General features: G+C 38.7%; 1 protein-coding gene across 3 annotated transcripts in view; it reads left to right on the forward strand.

The window, feature by feature from the left end:
• The first annotated feature begins 1021 nt into the window (after window positions 1-1021).
• Window positions 1022-14457, forward strand: part of dab2ipb (DAB2 interacting protein b) — a 176719-nt gene continuing 163283 nt past the window's right edge. For all 3 annotated transcript variants that reach the window (XM_006796814.3, XM_006796816.3, XM_006796815.3), the window contains exon 1: window positions 1022-1105. In XM_006796814.3, coding sequence (XP_006796877.2) covers window positions 1066-1105 — 40 coding nt within the window. In that variant the 5' untranslated portion in view covers window positions 1022-1065. The remainder of the gene's footprint in view (window positions 1106-14457) is intronic.

The following is a 14457-nucleotide window of genomic DNA, read 5'->3' on the forward strand; positions in this document are numbered from 1 at the left end:
ATAAGCGCATGTGTCTCCTGTTGTTAGACATTTGGAGGCAAATAGTCTAAACTATGTATGTTTGTGTTTTTTAAAGAACAATTAAATCCCATTTTTTGGTCAGTTTTGACAGCCTTAATGCATAATAACAGGTATGTTCGCAGGTGCAAATAAATCCCGCAGTGTTTCAGAAACATGGCGTATTCCTTGAATTGTAGAGTCAGTGCACATCTGATGTCATCTAATGGTTACGCCTTTTTTAATCAAGTGAAAGCGAAAAGTCATTCATCCTACAAGCCGCCAAGGTTGTTAAGAATTTCAGTCCTAATCTCGCTTCATTTATTTATACTGGAGACAGAGTTTGAACAACAGAACATTAACCGACCTGTCTCCATACAAACATCAGCTTAAGACAAAAGAACAAAGCTTTCTGCACTTGCGGCTCTTCTTTGTGCACTATACTAAGCTCCCCAAGCCTTAAGAATGTGCATGTGGATTTTCTACGTGCCCTCATGTAGACATGCTGGTATTATACCATTTAGACTGCAGTTTCACTAAAGATTGGATCTGTCACACACAGCCAAAGTGATGCAGTACATGTAAGCTGTGAACTGGCTTAGCGCTCTGCGTTGCAAGGTTACATAGAGGAGAGGAAAGAATAATGTCTCAGTGCCTGACTGAGTAAGCCCACACTAGCAGGTGATTGCTTTCTTCCTCTCCTCAGCACCTCCTCTTCTTCAACCTTTGCAACTCCTCTCTCTCCTCGTGCTCCTCCCATTTCCCTGCCCCTGTGTACCTCATAAATCTTCATCTGCAGTACACGTGCTCCATGTAAGTCCAACACATCCACTTTCGCAGCGAGTGAGAGCCGGAATGAGAGAAAGTCAGAATGAGATTGGAGACACTTGACGAGGCAATAAAAGCAGCTCATTTCTTCTCCCGCACCTTTCTCCTGGCTCTGTTTGCTCGCTCGCTCCTCGCTCGCTCACTCCCCGAGCTGCTACACAGACTCCGTCATCAAAACACACAGTGAGGCGTGCTGGCTCGCTCACTCTACAGCCACACAATCTGGATCAAGCGTTCAAGATGCAGCAGCAGGGAAAGATGTCTTCTGATTCCCTGTCAGGTAAAGGCAAGAATAAGATCTGTGTTTCTCTGCCTTCTTTCCCACTTCTTGTCATCATTATTCATCCTGTTTCCCCTCCTTACTTCAGTGTTAGAATTCTGGTTTCTGTTTGTGTAATTCTTTGCTTCGTATGCATGCCCATGAGTGCAAGTGTTGTGTTAAAAGAGGTGATAACCATGATGATTGTAACTGTAAATTACATAGTGTGTGTGTATGTGTTGTATTTTTTCCATATGGCAGTGCTAAAAGAGTACATTAAGGTGGAGTTGCTCGTGCTACTATGACTACCTCACTTCACAAATGAGAAAGTGGATACGGACTAGAAAACATTGCATTGTTCTGACCTAGATATACTGACAAGGCTTGTGCTGCTTTTTCCTTCAACTTACAGTGTTTAATAGGTTGCGGCTGATTGCCAGAAAGTGTTGTTTGGGCTTGCTCCTATAGAGTGACAACATAATTTGCATGCAGGTCGTATGTGAATTTTAAACCACGAAAGATCAAAGCAAGTAGCTCGGGCTGAGGAAGAGTGCATTTACATTTGCTGTGCTCGGTCTGTGGAGGTTGATAGCTGTCCTCTGTGATGAGGATGATCCTGCTGGGTATTGAGTTGGGAACTAGACTGTTCGCACTCATTGGCCGTTTGTTGTGTAATCCATTTGATTGGAGCCAGAGGGATAGATTCGTCCTCAGTGAAGCCTACTTTGATTTATTGTACAATGAAAGGTTTGATAATTCTGTTAATGTGTCACGGGAATCTCAGCATCAACCTAATTAAGGCTACTTAGTGAGAACAAGAAGTTTGAAAAAAAACTAGAGAACAAATTGAAACTGTAAATGTAAAGAGGACCAAGTTTAAAAAATATATATATATATATATATGTATATATGGATAAACCAAAAGTGCACCAAAAACAAATATAATTTGGCACTGATTAAATTATGAAACGTAACAAGATGATTTCGTTTAATTAGCATTAGTATTTTTTTACAGTACTGAGTGTTGTTTTGTCTGTTTTTTGAGCTACATTAGCGCAGCACCTTACTCTAACAGTCTCCTGACTCATTTCTGTCTTGAGCTTTTCTTGACCAACTAATAGGTACAAAGCTGAACCTATGACAGTCCCATCATTTGCCTATAGAAAATGAAGAAAAGCTAAATCTGGGAATTATTAGAAAAGAGGAATACAAGTAATGGAAAATTAACATAGAAACATCAGTCCATGTTACATTTTAAAAACAAATGCTCGTCTATTTATTTATTTATTTATTTTTAACACATTGATAACTTTCTTTCTTTCTTGGTTGGCAGTTTTGATCCCCCATAGATCTTAAGTAGTCTTAAGTAGGATGTGAAGACTTCTTCATACACTGAAAATGATTATGTGCAAGTTAATAGAGCCTGACCTGTTTGTCACATGTTATTATCAGCCGATATTACCTATCTGCTAATATATGGGTATTGGCATTTATAACAGCTGATTAATGACAATAAAGAAGCAAAGTAGAGCTGGGAGAAAGACCCATATTCAACAATTATGAATATTGGTGTTCCATAGTTTATCCTCGTCCCTGATGGCAACACACATGTTTGAACACCACAAATGCAACTTGCTAAGCAGTCGAGCAGAGTATAAACGAGTGAATATATAATACACGTAACAAATGAAAGGAAAATCTGTTTATTTCCTTTTATTCGATATTTTTATTTAAAAAAAAATATCCACCAAAATATTGGAATATTGGCTTTTTCAATAACCAAATATTGGTATTAGGCTTAAAAATCCCATATCAGTCGAGCTGTATAACATACTTCTTGGCTGATGTATTTATAGTTTGTTTTTTTAATCACCAAGTACATAAAAAACCTATCAATGAAATATTGATAAGTTGTCTCTAAGTGTTAAATAAGGGTTTTGATGCCTTTTCCCATCTAGTTATGTTTAACTTGTTTGATCTTAGCATTTATTCCATTATTTTGGTTAATGTGGGCAAGGGGGACTTTTATGATTAAGAGGATGCATGGCAAAAAAAACAAGAAATCAAGAAGGGGGGAATATTTTTTCAAAGCACTTTGAGTTACAGTTAAGTAGTGAATATCTTCATTGCACTCTTAAAACAGTGACTTTGCAGTTGGCGTTTGTTTAAATAGCTAACATTGCTGTATTGTGCATTATGGCAGTTGGAAGACAAAATAAAAGTGGCTCCCGCAGTGTTCTTCATTACTTACTGACACATTGCTCCTGTTCTGACATGGCACCTGTCACCCATCGCAAATTTAATTCAAGCTCCAAGTGAAATCCCTCTCATCTCCTTTGCTGCTCTTCGTCTGTGAGCAAGACAACAGCAGAAAACACAGCTGCACAGTGCCGAGATGATCGTGTCACAGATGTGTACTTCCCACAGATGAAAGGCTGTTATTAGTAGAGCCATCCTCATATGAACGAGAAAAGCAGAATCTACTCTGTGTGTTGTATTGGACCCTCAGCACTGACAATAATAGCTGGTCAGAAGGGTTACATAATCTATGTGAGTGCAAGAGAGAAGTGTGAAGGTTCACAGGAAGCTATGGAGAAAAAAGGTAAACCATCAGCAAAACCATTTATTCAATATAGAAATAAAGTAAAGAATCGTCCCTGTCAGCCTCTTTGCATTTCAGCTGCATGCCACTGTGGTTTCCCTTTTTTGACAGCAGTACTTTTTTTCTGATTGCCTTGGCACAGATTCTACAACAGTTTGAATGTGAAAAAAACTCTTAATCAAAGAACCAAACTGTACTGAAAGCAGCTGGCAGCAAGCATTTCCCTGAAACAAATTCCATTTTCACAAAACACTCTGACCATCTTTGTATGTCACAGGAAATGAAAACAGTGTACTCAATAAAATCAGCAATGATAACGAAGCACATAAAGAACAATTCTCTCCTCTTCCCCTTGAAGAGGGAAAACATTTTCCCCTTGATTTAATATATTTCGTACGCAAGTACATGTATTCACAGCAGCAATAAACCAGAGAAACCATCAAATATGTAACATGGTTAAAAGAAAACAGGGTCCTCAAAGTACAAGCCAATAGCAGACCATTTAATGTGACCAAGGACAGTGTGCAGTATTTTACATTTTATTCATCAAAAGTTCATGTTATACCAAATGAGACCAAAGCTGAACGTCTCTTAATCCTCTGCCCTTTCGTTGTAACGATCAATGCGGGCTAAAATTTTTCCTAAGGGCTAAAAAATGTAACAACCACTTCAAATACAGTGAAAATATTTCCAATATAAATCTCCACCTTCTGATACGACACGTTCACTAATGTGTCTGTCCGCCTGCGTGGCCGCCTAAATTTGCACGTAGTCATAAAACCCTTTTTTTGGTAAAAAGATACCATTCTTAATCAGGATTGCGCTTCATAAAGGGTTAAACGGAGCTGTAATTTGTGCTTAGCTTTCCTCATGCATGCTAGGCCACAATTATCAAAGGAATGTCCATCAGCAAAAATTCTACAGAATGATATGTAGGGTTACAAAACTCGTGGAGCAAATTATTGATACAAATCGCCAACCTAGGCAAAACGTTTTGCACCGTTTCCTTTCAATTATATGGTAAACTCAGTCTGAAACATATGGAAGTTTTTCTTCTTTTTGGTTTTTTCAGATTTGAGGTGTAACATTTCAATCCAGTGGCAAATCTTAATTCAACGTCAGTGCAAACACACGCCAGTTCTAAACAGCTGCTTGAGTTTTGAGGCTGGGGAGCCGTTGTCATTTTCCACTGCTTGTAGCTGTGACGAGTTCATGCATAAACAAGAGTCGCTGCAACAAATAGAAGAAAAGCCTGAAAGAAGTGCAACGCTGTCTTCCACAGAGAAGAAGCAGAAAAGAACATTTGAAGAAGCGCAATAGGGAGAAGCAAAAGGAAAAGATGTGGTCGGGTAAAAACATAAGAACAGTACATAATCAAGAAAGCAACTGACCCTGAACACAGCTTCTTTCTTTCCACTAAAACCTCCCCACTCTCTAAACGGCCTTAGCTAACTCAACGTCTGCATCTCAGGCTGGTTATAAATGGCAATGCTACATGAACTGACCTTATATTGGAGCCAAGCAAGTGCCAGCAATTACGCCTGACTGCCTGAAGGGAGACACAGCCAACCAACTGACACCTTAGCCAGGATTACAAGTTGTTGTAGTAAATTAATTAGGGAATGGGTCCAGAAAGGTAGCTTTGGACGTATTTGTGTCCAGGTCTGTGGTGAAGCAGAGCAAACACACTTCCAAGTTACATGATTGGCTTTCTTTGTCACCCCACTATTCCAAATAACACGTGCTGCCTGGCTTCAGCCTCGTCTCTCTTCCTTAAGCTGCCTTGTTTCAAAAAGTTTGCTTTTCTCGCCTCGTCCATAATTGTTCTTGACTGTCATCTGCACTGGCTTTATATAGAGGAAATCACAAGCCCGACAATAAATTTCAGTCTTTTCGTCTTTTCGTACCTTTGGGTTTGTCCGATGTTTGTATGACAAGAGGGAACAGCCTCATCTAAGTCACAGTCTGCAGATAATCACGGTAGCGCCACCTACTGTTCAAAGTTTGCAAGAGACAGCAAATCAGAAGAAAGTTATCCACTTATAAGAATAGTGGCTTTATTGTAATTAATTACTATCAGGTTGCTCTAAAACCTCGCTGATTGATCCATGATGCTTCAGCGAGAGTACTGAAAGACAGCAAAGAATATTTCTCCCATTTTGGCTTCTCTTCATTTTCTCCATATTTGATCCAGAATTGAATTTAAAATCTTTCTCCTCACATACAAAGTCTTGGATAATTAGACCCCATTTTATCTTAATGACTTCATAGAACCTTATTACCATTAGAGGACTTCATTCTCAGACTGCTGGCTTACTTGTGGCTCCTCGGATATTTAAAAGTACAATGGGAACAGAACGTTCAGCTTTCAGGCCCCTTTTCTGTGGAACCAGCTCCCAATTTGAATTCAGGGCACAGATATCATCTGTACATTTAAGATTAGACTTTAAACTTTCCTTTTTGATAAAGTGCATAGTTGATATGAACTCTTTCTAAGTTACCTTGCAATAGCCCTAGGCTTTCTTTTTCACTCACCTCTTTTTACTCTCTGGTTATAAAGCACATTGCATCTAATCATTAGTTATTATTATCTTTGGCGCTCTTCCACAGTGGGTTGTATCCTGTTTCCTCCTTGAGCTTGGTTCTACCAGGGACATCTGATTGTTGGAGTTTTCTCTGTATTACTGTACGGTCTTTACTTCGCAATATAAACTACTTTGAGGCAGCTATTGTTGTGATTTGGTACCACAGAGATGGAATTGAATTCAATTCAATTCAATTGAATGGAATTGAATTGAGTTGAGGGAGGGAAAAATTTCTTATTTTAAACCAAAGATGAAGCCTAGTATAAAATAAATGAGGTTTATTTTGAATCTTTTATCAAAAGAATAAAAATATGGAGCTGGAAATGAGTACTGCATGTCTATTTTAAGCATGTTTTTAATGCTTAGCATTCCTTATGAATAGGAAAAGCACACTACACTGTTTTATGCATGCATCTTGCGTGTATTCAACACAATTGCCTCATGCTTTAAAGTTAAGTGTAACTAAATAGTGTAGAAACTACATGATATGAAGAGAGGGTATATTCAATTGTTCATATCATGTTCGAGTGAAGAAAGTCAATAATATGTTAAATCTCGCGACAGAGCATGTGATTTCATCTCGCGCACTTCGATCGTGGTTTGATCCTCGACTGCTCACAATCCGAAGCACGGACAGTCGAGCAGTCGCCTCTACTTTTTTCGGTATACCAAAAAAAAGGACATTGGGTGGTTGTTACATTTCCAAAAGTCTAACTTGTAATTTGAACAAAATTATTTCATGTTTCTATGGTGAACGTAATTAAATCATGTAAGATCTGTATGAAATTCAGCAACTTAATTTGTTCTTGTTCAGATGACATTATACAATCTAGTAAGAGCTGTCCAGGGTGTACCCCGCCTCTTAACCTATCACTTAAGGGGTACCCACATGGAAAAGATATACATAAATCTTATTAAGTTTGTATCTGTCTTGTGTGAAACTTGTATGAAAAGCATACAAGAGTGAAAACAGATATAAGATCCCTTGAAAAATTATATAAATGAAACTTCATGAGTAAATCACATAAGCCTTATATGATTCACTGTATGAAGTGAGCCACATCTTATGCAAGTCTTTTATAAGTTTTTACTATTTCTTTTCCATATGGGTATGCCCCAGCCCCACTGCATCCCAGATGATGATACGAGGATGGTAGTTGTTGTAAATCCATTCAGCTTTTATGTTAACCAGACTTTTGTTGAACATTATGTAATAGAAGACAACATTTATTATTTAAGTGACCAAGTAGTATTGGGATAAAAGTTAATGAATAGTGTTGGAATAAAATGACAAAATTGTGAAGGACTAAAATATTCCAAGAGCTCAACTTCATCTAAACACGTTTCAATCACGTTTTATCAACACAACGTGCACAGGTTTATTAAATATGAATAAGTTGTGTTGATTTAACTGTTTAAGTTTCTGCCAAAGCAAAACAATTGTTTTGCTACAAATGTCCACTATTGATAAGTATAATAAGTAAATCCAACATGCTCTTTTTTCCGTGCATGGGGAATGATCTTGCAGCTTAGTTTCACAAACTTTTTTAAAAGGGCCTCCAGGTTTCTGAATTACCTCCAGCAGGTATAGTTGCTCCACAACTTTAAGTATTTACATTAGTGGAATAAAAGGATTGACTTTAGGAAATAAGAATAAAGAGCTTCCTGTGCATTTAGACATCATTAATTCAAATGCTCAGATGAAGACTGAGCATCCTGTCCATAATATACATTATACATATACATTAACAACATTTCATTTTTGACTGAGGGGCAGACAAATGATGCTTAAACAGTAGCTACCGAGGAAGTACAAAGTCTGGATCGGTGAAAAACAAACAAACATCCTCCATTAATGTCAAGTGTAGCACTGCCTACACAACTCCTACTCACCAGCCAAGAGAGATGGCTCAAAATCTACTCTATTGTTTATTGAAGGGGGGGTTGCATTCAAGTATGATCTATAATTGGTTTATAGGCTTTTGTTTGTTTGTTTATTTCTTCTTTGTCATCACATACAAGCTCACAGGGACACGATGTTACTTGTGCACACACTGGGTTTTTTTCCACATATAGTTTTTTCACAGTCCAGTTGTTCCTCAGAGAACAAGAGAACTGTTGACAAGTTGGGCCACATTGCTTTTTCAAACATTGCTTTTTCAATAAAAGCCAGCTAGAATGGCAAAAATGACTGCTCATTATTCCCAAGGAGCAATGAAAGACAAAGCGTGAGCGTACTAACAGGACGGTCATCCTGAATTGAAACAGATGTGCCAGCAGACACAGCAGGAGGTATCAGCTCACCTTCCTCCTTCCGATAAACAAACAACCATCCAAACCATCAGCAATAACAACTTGTGAGACTTTCAGGTCTTTTCTGCTCTAAATAAATCAGATCATAGAGAAAAGGTCCACAGTTTTATCCGTCTCTTGATAAGAGACTGATTACCAGTGGTTACATACCTTAAATAATTTTAGAAAACACATGCACAACCACGTCACTTAAGTGCCATGTGCTCAAAAATAGGAATATACTTGTCTCTATTTATCATTTGTTTTTCAATTTTTTCTTCATTTAACCTCTGAAAGTCTAAGACAAACAAACAATAAAAGCACCTTGCTGTAGGAAAATGAGCAACTGCTAGACCAGAGGGGTTTACTATGACCCAAATTTAAAATAACTAGACTTTCTTTCTGTGAGCTAGCTCAGCAAAAGCTAAATCACCAGCCAGAGACGATGGCTAGTACAATGGTTGCGGCAGATGGCCGCCCCTCCTTGAGCCTGGTTCTGCTGAAGGTTTCCTCCTGTTAAAAGAGAGTTTTTCCATCCCACTGTAACCTTGAGGCAACTGTTGCTGTCATTTTGTGCTATATAAATCATACTGAATTGATTGAATTGAATTGAACAAAGCTTTCTGTGTGCTTACAGAGAAGGAGGCTTGCAACACCTCCCTTCTGCGCAAAATGGACTGATTCAGTGCCACCTGGAGGAGAATTGGAGAGTTGAGATGTATCTGTAAAAATATATTACAGCAAAAACAGCTACAAAGTGCAACCACGGAATATTGCTATTCTGGTAAATTCATGAGTTGATGTCATTATTTTGAAGCACATAATTATGCAATCATAATAATGTCATGGTTGCACACCAGAGCTCCAAAACATTAAACTGTACCAGTAAAAAGCATGACACTCAAGAAGAGAATTTAGTTCTGATGTAAGCCCATAATGAAGATTTCTTTTTAACAAATCAAGGTTAAATTAATTAATAAATACAAATATTTCGTAATATTAATCCATCTTGAAATTCTGAAAGTATTAAAAAAAATACAGCCCTCCAGACTTCCTCTACTTTTTTAACTGCATCAACTCTTTCATTGACATTCATGCTTCAACGACACTGTCATGGAAAGGTTTTTGTGTGATTGCGATGCTTTATCTTTCAAACTGAAGCTTCGGGTTATGTGTGGAAAACACGTTATCATGGCGAACTAGCCAGGTTAAAAAAGAGCAACCCTTCTTCTACACTCCCATATGAAGATTTGTGATGAAGAGTTTGAATCTATAAAGCATCTAGAAGCAACAGTACTGGCTGCTATATTGTTTTGTGCACTCACCAGTCATGTTGTCACACCTCTTCAACTGCTCTTTACCACGATTTACAGAAAAAGGTCCAAAAAAAGAGAAAGTATCTAATTAGCGGCAGTTCTCCAGGTTAAAATATCTTTTTGATGCTAGAGGTCAAAGCAAAATGGCCAGACTGTTTCAGGATTATAGGAATGCAACAGTAACTGTGTTGCCACTGACATTTGAATGCCTTGTATTAGTGGTTCAAGCTGGTTAAGGTGGTGCAATGGTGTGAGGGAGACTTCTTGGCACACTTAACTACCAACTGAGCATTGTTTAAACATCACAGCTTACATAACTATTGTTGCTGACCATGTCCATTCTTTTTAATGATCATATTGTACTGATTTTCTAAAGGCTGCTTTCAGTTACCAGGGTTGTATCTGTCAGTTTTTGCCTAGCGTAGTGACCGTTCTTCAAAGAAGCTTGAACACTGTCACACGTAGAAGATTTGTGATCGTTTTCTCACTTGTCAGAACTGTACGTTACATTTTAACTGATGCCCCATAGTGACAAAATTGCTCAAGCCTAATGTATACCATGTGGAAAAAAAGAGCTGCACATACTTCACTTCTTTTCATGAGCTTTGCACCAACACCATGTGGTTTACACAGCAATTCTAGCCTTATGCCAGTAGCAGCTTCATATTGCTTAAGTGCCTTTAGTATGGCTTCATCTTTGAGTCTGTTGACAGCAAAAATGAGGAGTTGTCAAGAGTATCGTGACAGTGCTACAAATGACGCCTGTAAAGTTCTCCAAACCATGTGGGAATAAGACTAAAACATTATTTATTTGTGTGCTTTCTTCATGTCTGTCACTTCTTTTTAAGTTGTGATTGGTGGCGGTGCACAGCTTTAAGTCACAGGCAGGCCCGTGACATTTATATGCTTGCATGGCATTTCTGAAAAGCTCTGAGAGGAGGTTCAATCACCGTCTCTGCATGTGGCCTTAACTTGTGGCCTTTGCTATGTAGCTTTGTGTGAGCAGAAAAGAAGATGAAGCTTTCGATCACAAGTGGAGCCAATCCAGCAGCTCTAAATCTCTCTTACTGCTGCATTAGGGCAAAGGTACTTGTGTAGCCAGCAGCATGTAGACAGGCAGGATTTATTGCTTACTACTGAAAAGGATGCATCTCTTCTTAAGTGCTTCTTCAGTGGTTTATGATGAATGTGTATTACCTTGTAATATCCCATTCCCAAGTCAGTTTCCATCTTTGAAACTTTAAACATTCTGCCAGCTTTGTGTGTAGTGGGATATGCAGAATTTGTTACATAAATCAAGGCTGCACTCCCAGTTTTTGGTATCTGAAACTATACCACATTCTAATTAGTCTGAATACAACACAGCCCAACTAATGTCACTAGTTTCACCTGAGTTTGTTTTATCAGTTTGAGCAAAGATACAATCTTACCAGAATGTCTTTATTCCCTCTATATTGCACTGCTCAAAAAAAAAAAAAAAAATTAAAGGAACACTGTTTAATCAGGGTATAGCATCAAGTCATTTAAACTTCTGGGATATTGATCTGGTCAGTTAAGTAGCAGATGGGGTTATAAATCAGTTTCAGCTGCTTTGGTGTTAATTAAACTAATAAAAAGTACAGTAGAGGAGCAACAATAAGACAACCCCTAAACAGTAATGGTTTTACAGGTAGAGACCACTGACTTTTTTCCTGCTAAGATTGGAACATTAATGTGTGCCATTACCAGAATGTTTGCTGTGTGTCCTAGCACAGTCTCAAAAGTAGTAGGAGGAGGAAATTCCAGGCGAAGAAGACACTCTGGGAGAGCAGGACACAGCCATAGAAGGTCCTTTACCGATCAGGAAGGCCGATATCTGATTCTGGAGGACCAAAATGACCTCCAGCAGTGTTACGTTCCCCTAAAAGGGGTTCAGGCGATGAGGGGAAGTAACAAAAAGTGTCAGAAAAAGGAGACAGAGGCAAAATGGTTAAATTAAGGGGTTTTATTACGGTTTCTAATAAAATTTATTTTTGAAGTGGGGTGTAACAAGCAGGAAACTGGTGTGAATATCTCTTACCAAACAAACAGGTGGCCCGAGGGCCTGGCATCCACTAATGTGACTCCTCAGCATTGTAAAGTGCGATTGGTGTTGGTCATTGAATTCCAGAATTGCCAAGCTCCACCACTGGCACCCTTTGCTCTTCACAGGTCGCCCCTGAGCACATGTGACAGATGTTTCTGGAGAAGCCATGGAGAACACTATGCTGCCTGTGACATCGTTCAGCATGACCAGGTGGTGGTGAGTTTGATAGTCTGGGGAAGCAAATCCATGGAGGCACGCACAGACCTCTACAACATAGGCAACAGTGCCCTGACTGCCATTAGGGATTAGGATAAAATTTTGAGCAGTCTAAAGACGCGATCATATAAAGAAGATATGTGGGTCTTGATACACTACTGCAACACTGGGAAACATAAACAAATGAAGCAAGTTAAAAGTTGGGTCTTATTTATACGTCTGGAACTGGATATTATCCAAACCTTGTAAGACTCTTGTAAGAGTTTTATTCGGATGAGCTGGCAGGTTAAAAATCCATAACATGTAGGAGTTGTATGTGCAGTGACTGTTCTCTCATGGCAATTCAATAGTAACCACAAACAAAACGGAGAACATCCACAAAAAAGGAAGTTAAATTTAAGACCTCGCTGTAAAGTTTCGTCAGATTAGATTCCAGCCAGAGTTGGCATGACATTTTCACCACTCAGCCTAAACACCTGTTTTTGCTTCCAATCTCTCAGTTTCGCCATCACTCACTACACTGTTCAGAGAAGAACATTTCAAACTGAAATTATTGATTTAAAACCATTTCATATTCTTTTTGCCAATACACCATGGCGGAAGACCTCTGTAGCAACGAGTAGTTTTTATCAGATTGCTAAGCGCCGCTATTGATGCAGGGGTAATAAATGCTAATCTTCTGCCATTATTGATCTACTCAGTCAGCCAGTAATATGTAAAATACACGAGGGAGCAACACAGCATGGCCATAAATATATGCAAATCCAATGTGGCCAAGCATGTGTCATCTGGGTTAGATTTAAGCATATATCTCTGGAGCACTCCTTATCTTTTACACCCAGAGTGAAACACACTCATCTGTGACACTGGACTTTCATGGACATACAAATATCAATGCACACAAGCCCAACGAATATGTGATCTACTGTCTCTCGATGCTCCTGTTCATTTGAAAAACATGCTTTATTACATAACTCTGGCACAATGGAAGGTAACACTTCACAAAGAACCAGTGTGAATGTGCCACTTCTTATTCAGAAAAGCACTTTGTGGCTTCAGGACGGACACAGCACATGGGGAACCAATGCTGTGTGTGTAATCAAGTGACCTATTTAGACCTAATGATTCACTGTAATGTCGTAGCTATTTTATATTGATGGAAATGTTATGTAAATGATGTGAGGTGCAAAGTGTAAATAACATAAAATGGATGGTTACATTTTTATATCTACAAACACGTGTCAAAAAAAGTAAAACGGTGAGAAAAGTTTGTTTATCTTCAAAAATTTGATTAAAAAACAAAGTTCACATAATCTGGATTCACTGCATGTAAAGTGAAACATTTCAAACTTTCATGTTTTATTTTCAATAGTTATGATGTATAGCTGATGAGAATATGAAATCCAGTATCTCAAGTTATTAATAGTTCTAACAATCAATTAAAACACTAATACAATACAGAAATGTCCAACTTTTGAAACATATGTTCATTTACAATTCTGTACTTGTTCTTAGGTCATTCAATATAAATTAAAGTGATTGGATCGTGTCACTGCTGAGGTGTTATTAAAGCCCTGGCTGCTGTGACAGTGGCCTCCAGCTTGTCTGTTATTTGGTTCAGGTTTCCCATTTTCCTCGTGACAATATCTCACTGTTTCTCATTGGGGTTCCAGTCAGGCGAGTTGGCTGGCCTGTCAAGCAGGGTAATAGAATGATCTGTAAATCATTTGGCAAAGCTTTTGGCACTGTGGGGAGATGCTACGTCCTGTTGAAAAAGGAAGTCAGCATCTCCATAAAACTTGTGAGCAACGAAGTGCTCTGAAATCTCCTGTGTTGACATCACATTTGATATAACACAGTGGACCAGCCACCAACAACAGCAGCATGTCAGACTGCAGAGATTTATGCTGAACTCGAGACACTTTGAATTAGATCCTTCTACACTCATCCTACAGACTCTAGTTCCTTGATTTCCAACTGAAATGTGTCTGTAGAAATCTGTAAAAGACTGCCTACAAGTGCTGACAGGGTGAGGAAATAGTCTTTCTGTGGTGCTGTAGGACGCCCACTTCAAGGCCTGTCTCTGCCTTGGCCTTCAGTTTGGAGACGGTACTAGGGTTCTGGTCATAATAATGCTGGGACACCAGCTTGAAGTTGCCCTGTGGCACAGGATCTAGTCTGCTGTATTTGTTTTTCCTTCTGTGATGAAATATTGTTTTTGTGTTGGGTGGCTGTTTCTTTGAGTGCTGCTTGACTAAAACTCCATATGTAAATCCATATATTCTCCACTACCCAGA

This window comes from Neolamprologus brichardi, chromosome 7 (genome assembly GCF_056152115.1).
Source record: "Neolamprologus brichardi isolate AB-2024 chromosome 7, ASM5615211v1, whole genome shotgun sequence".
NCBI classification, from domain to species: domain Eukaryota; kingdom Metazoa; phylum Chordata; class Actinopteri; order Cichliformes; family Cichlidae; genus Neolamprologus; species Neolamprologus brichardi.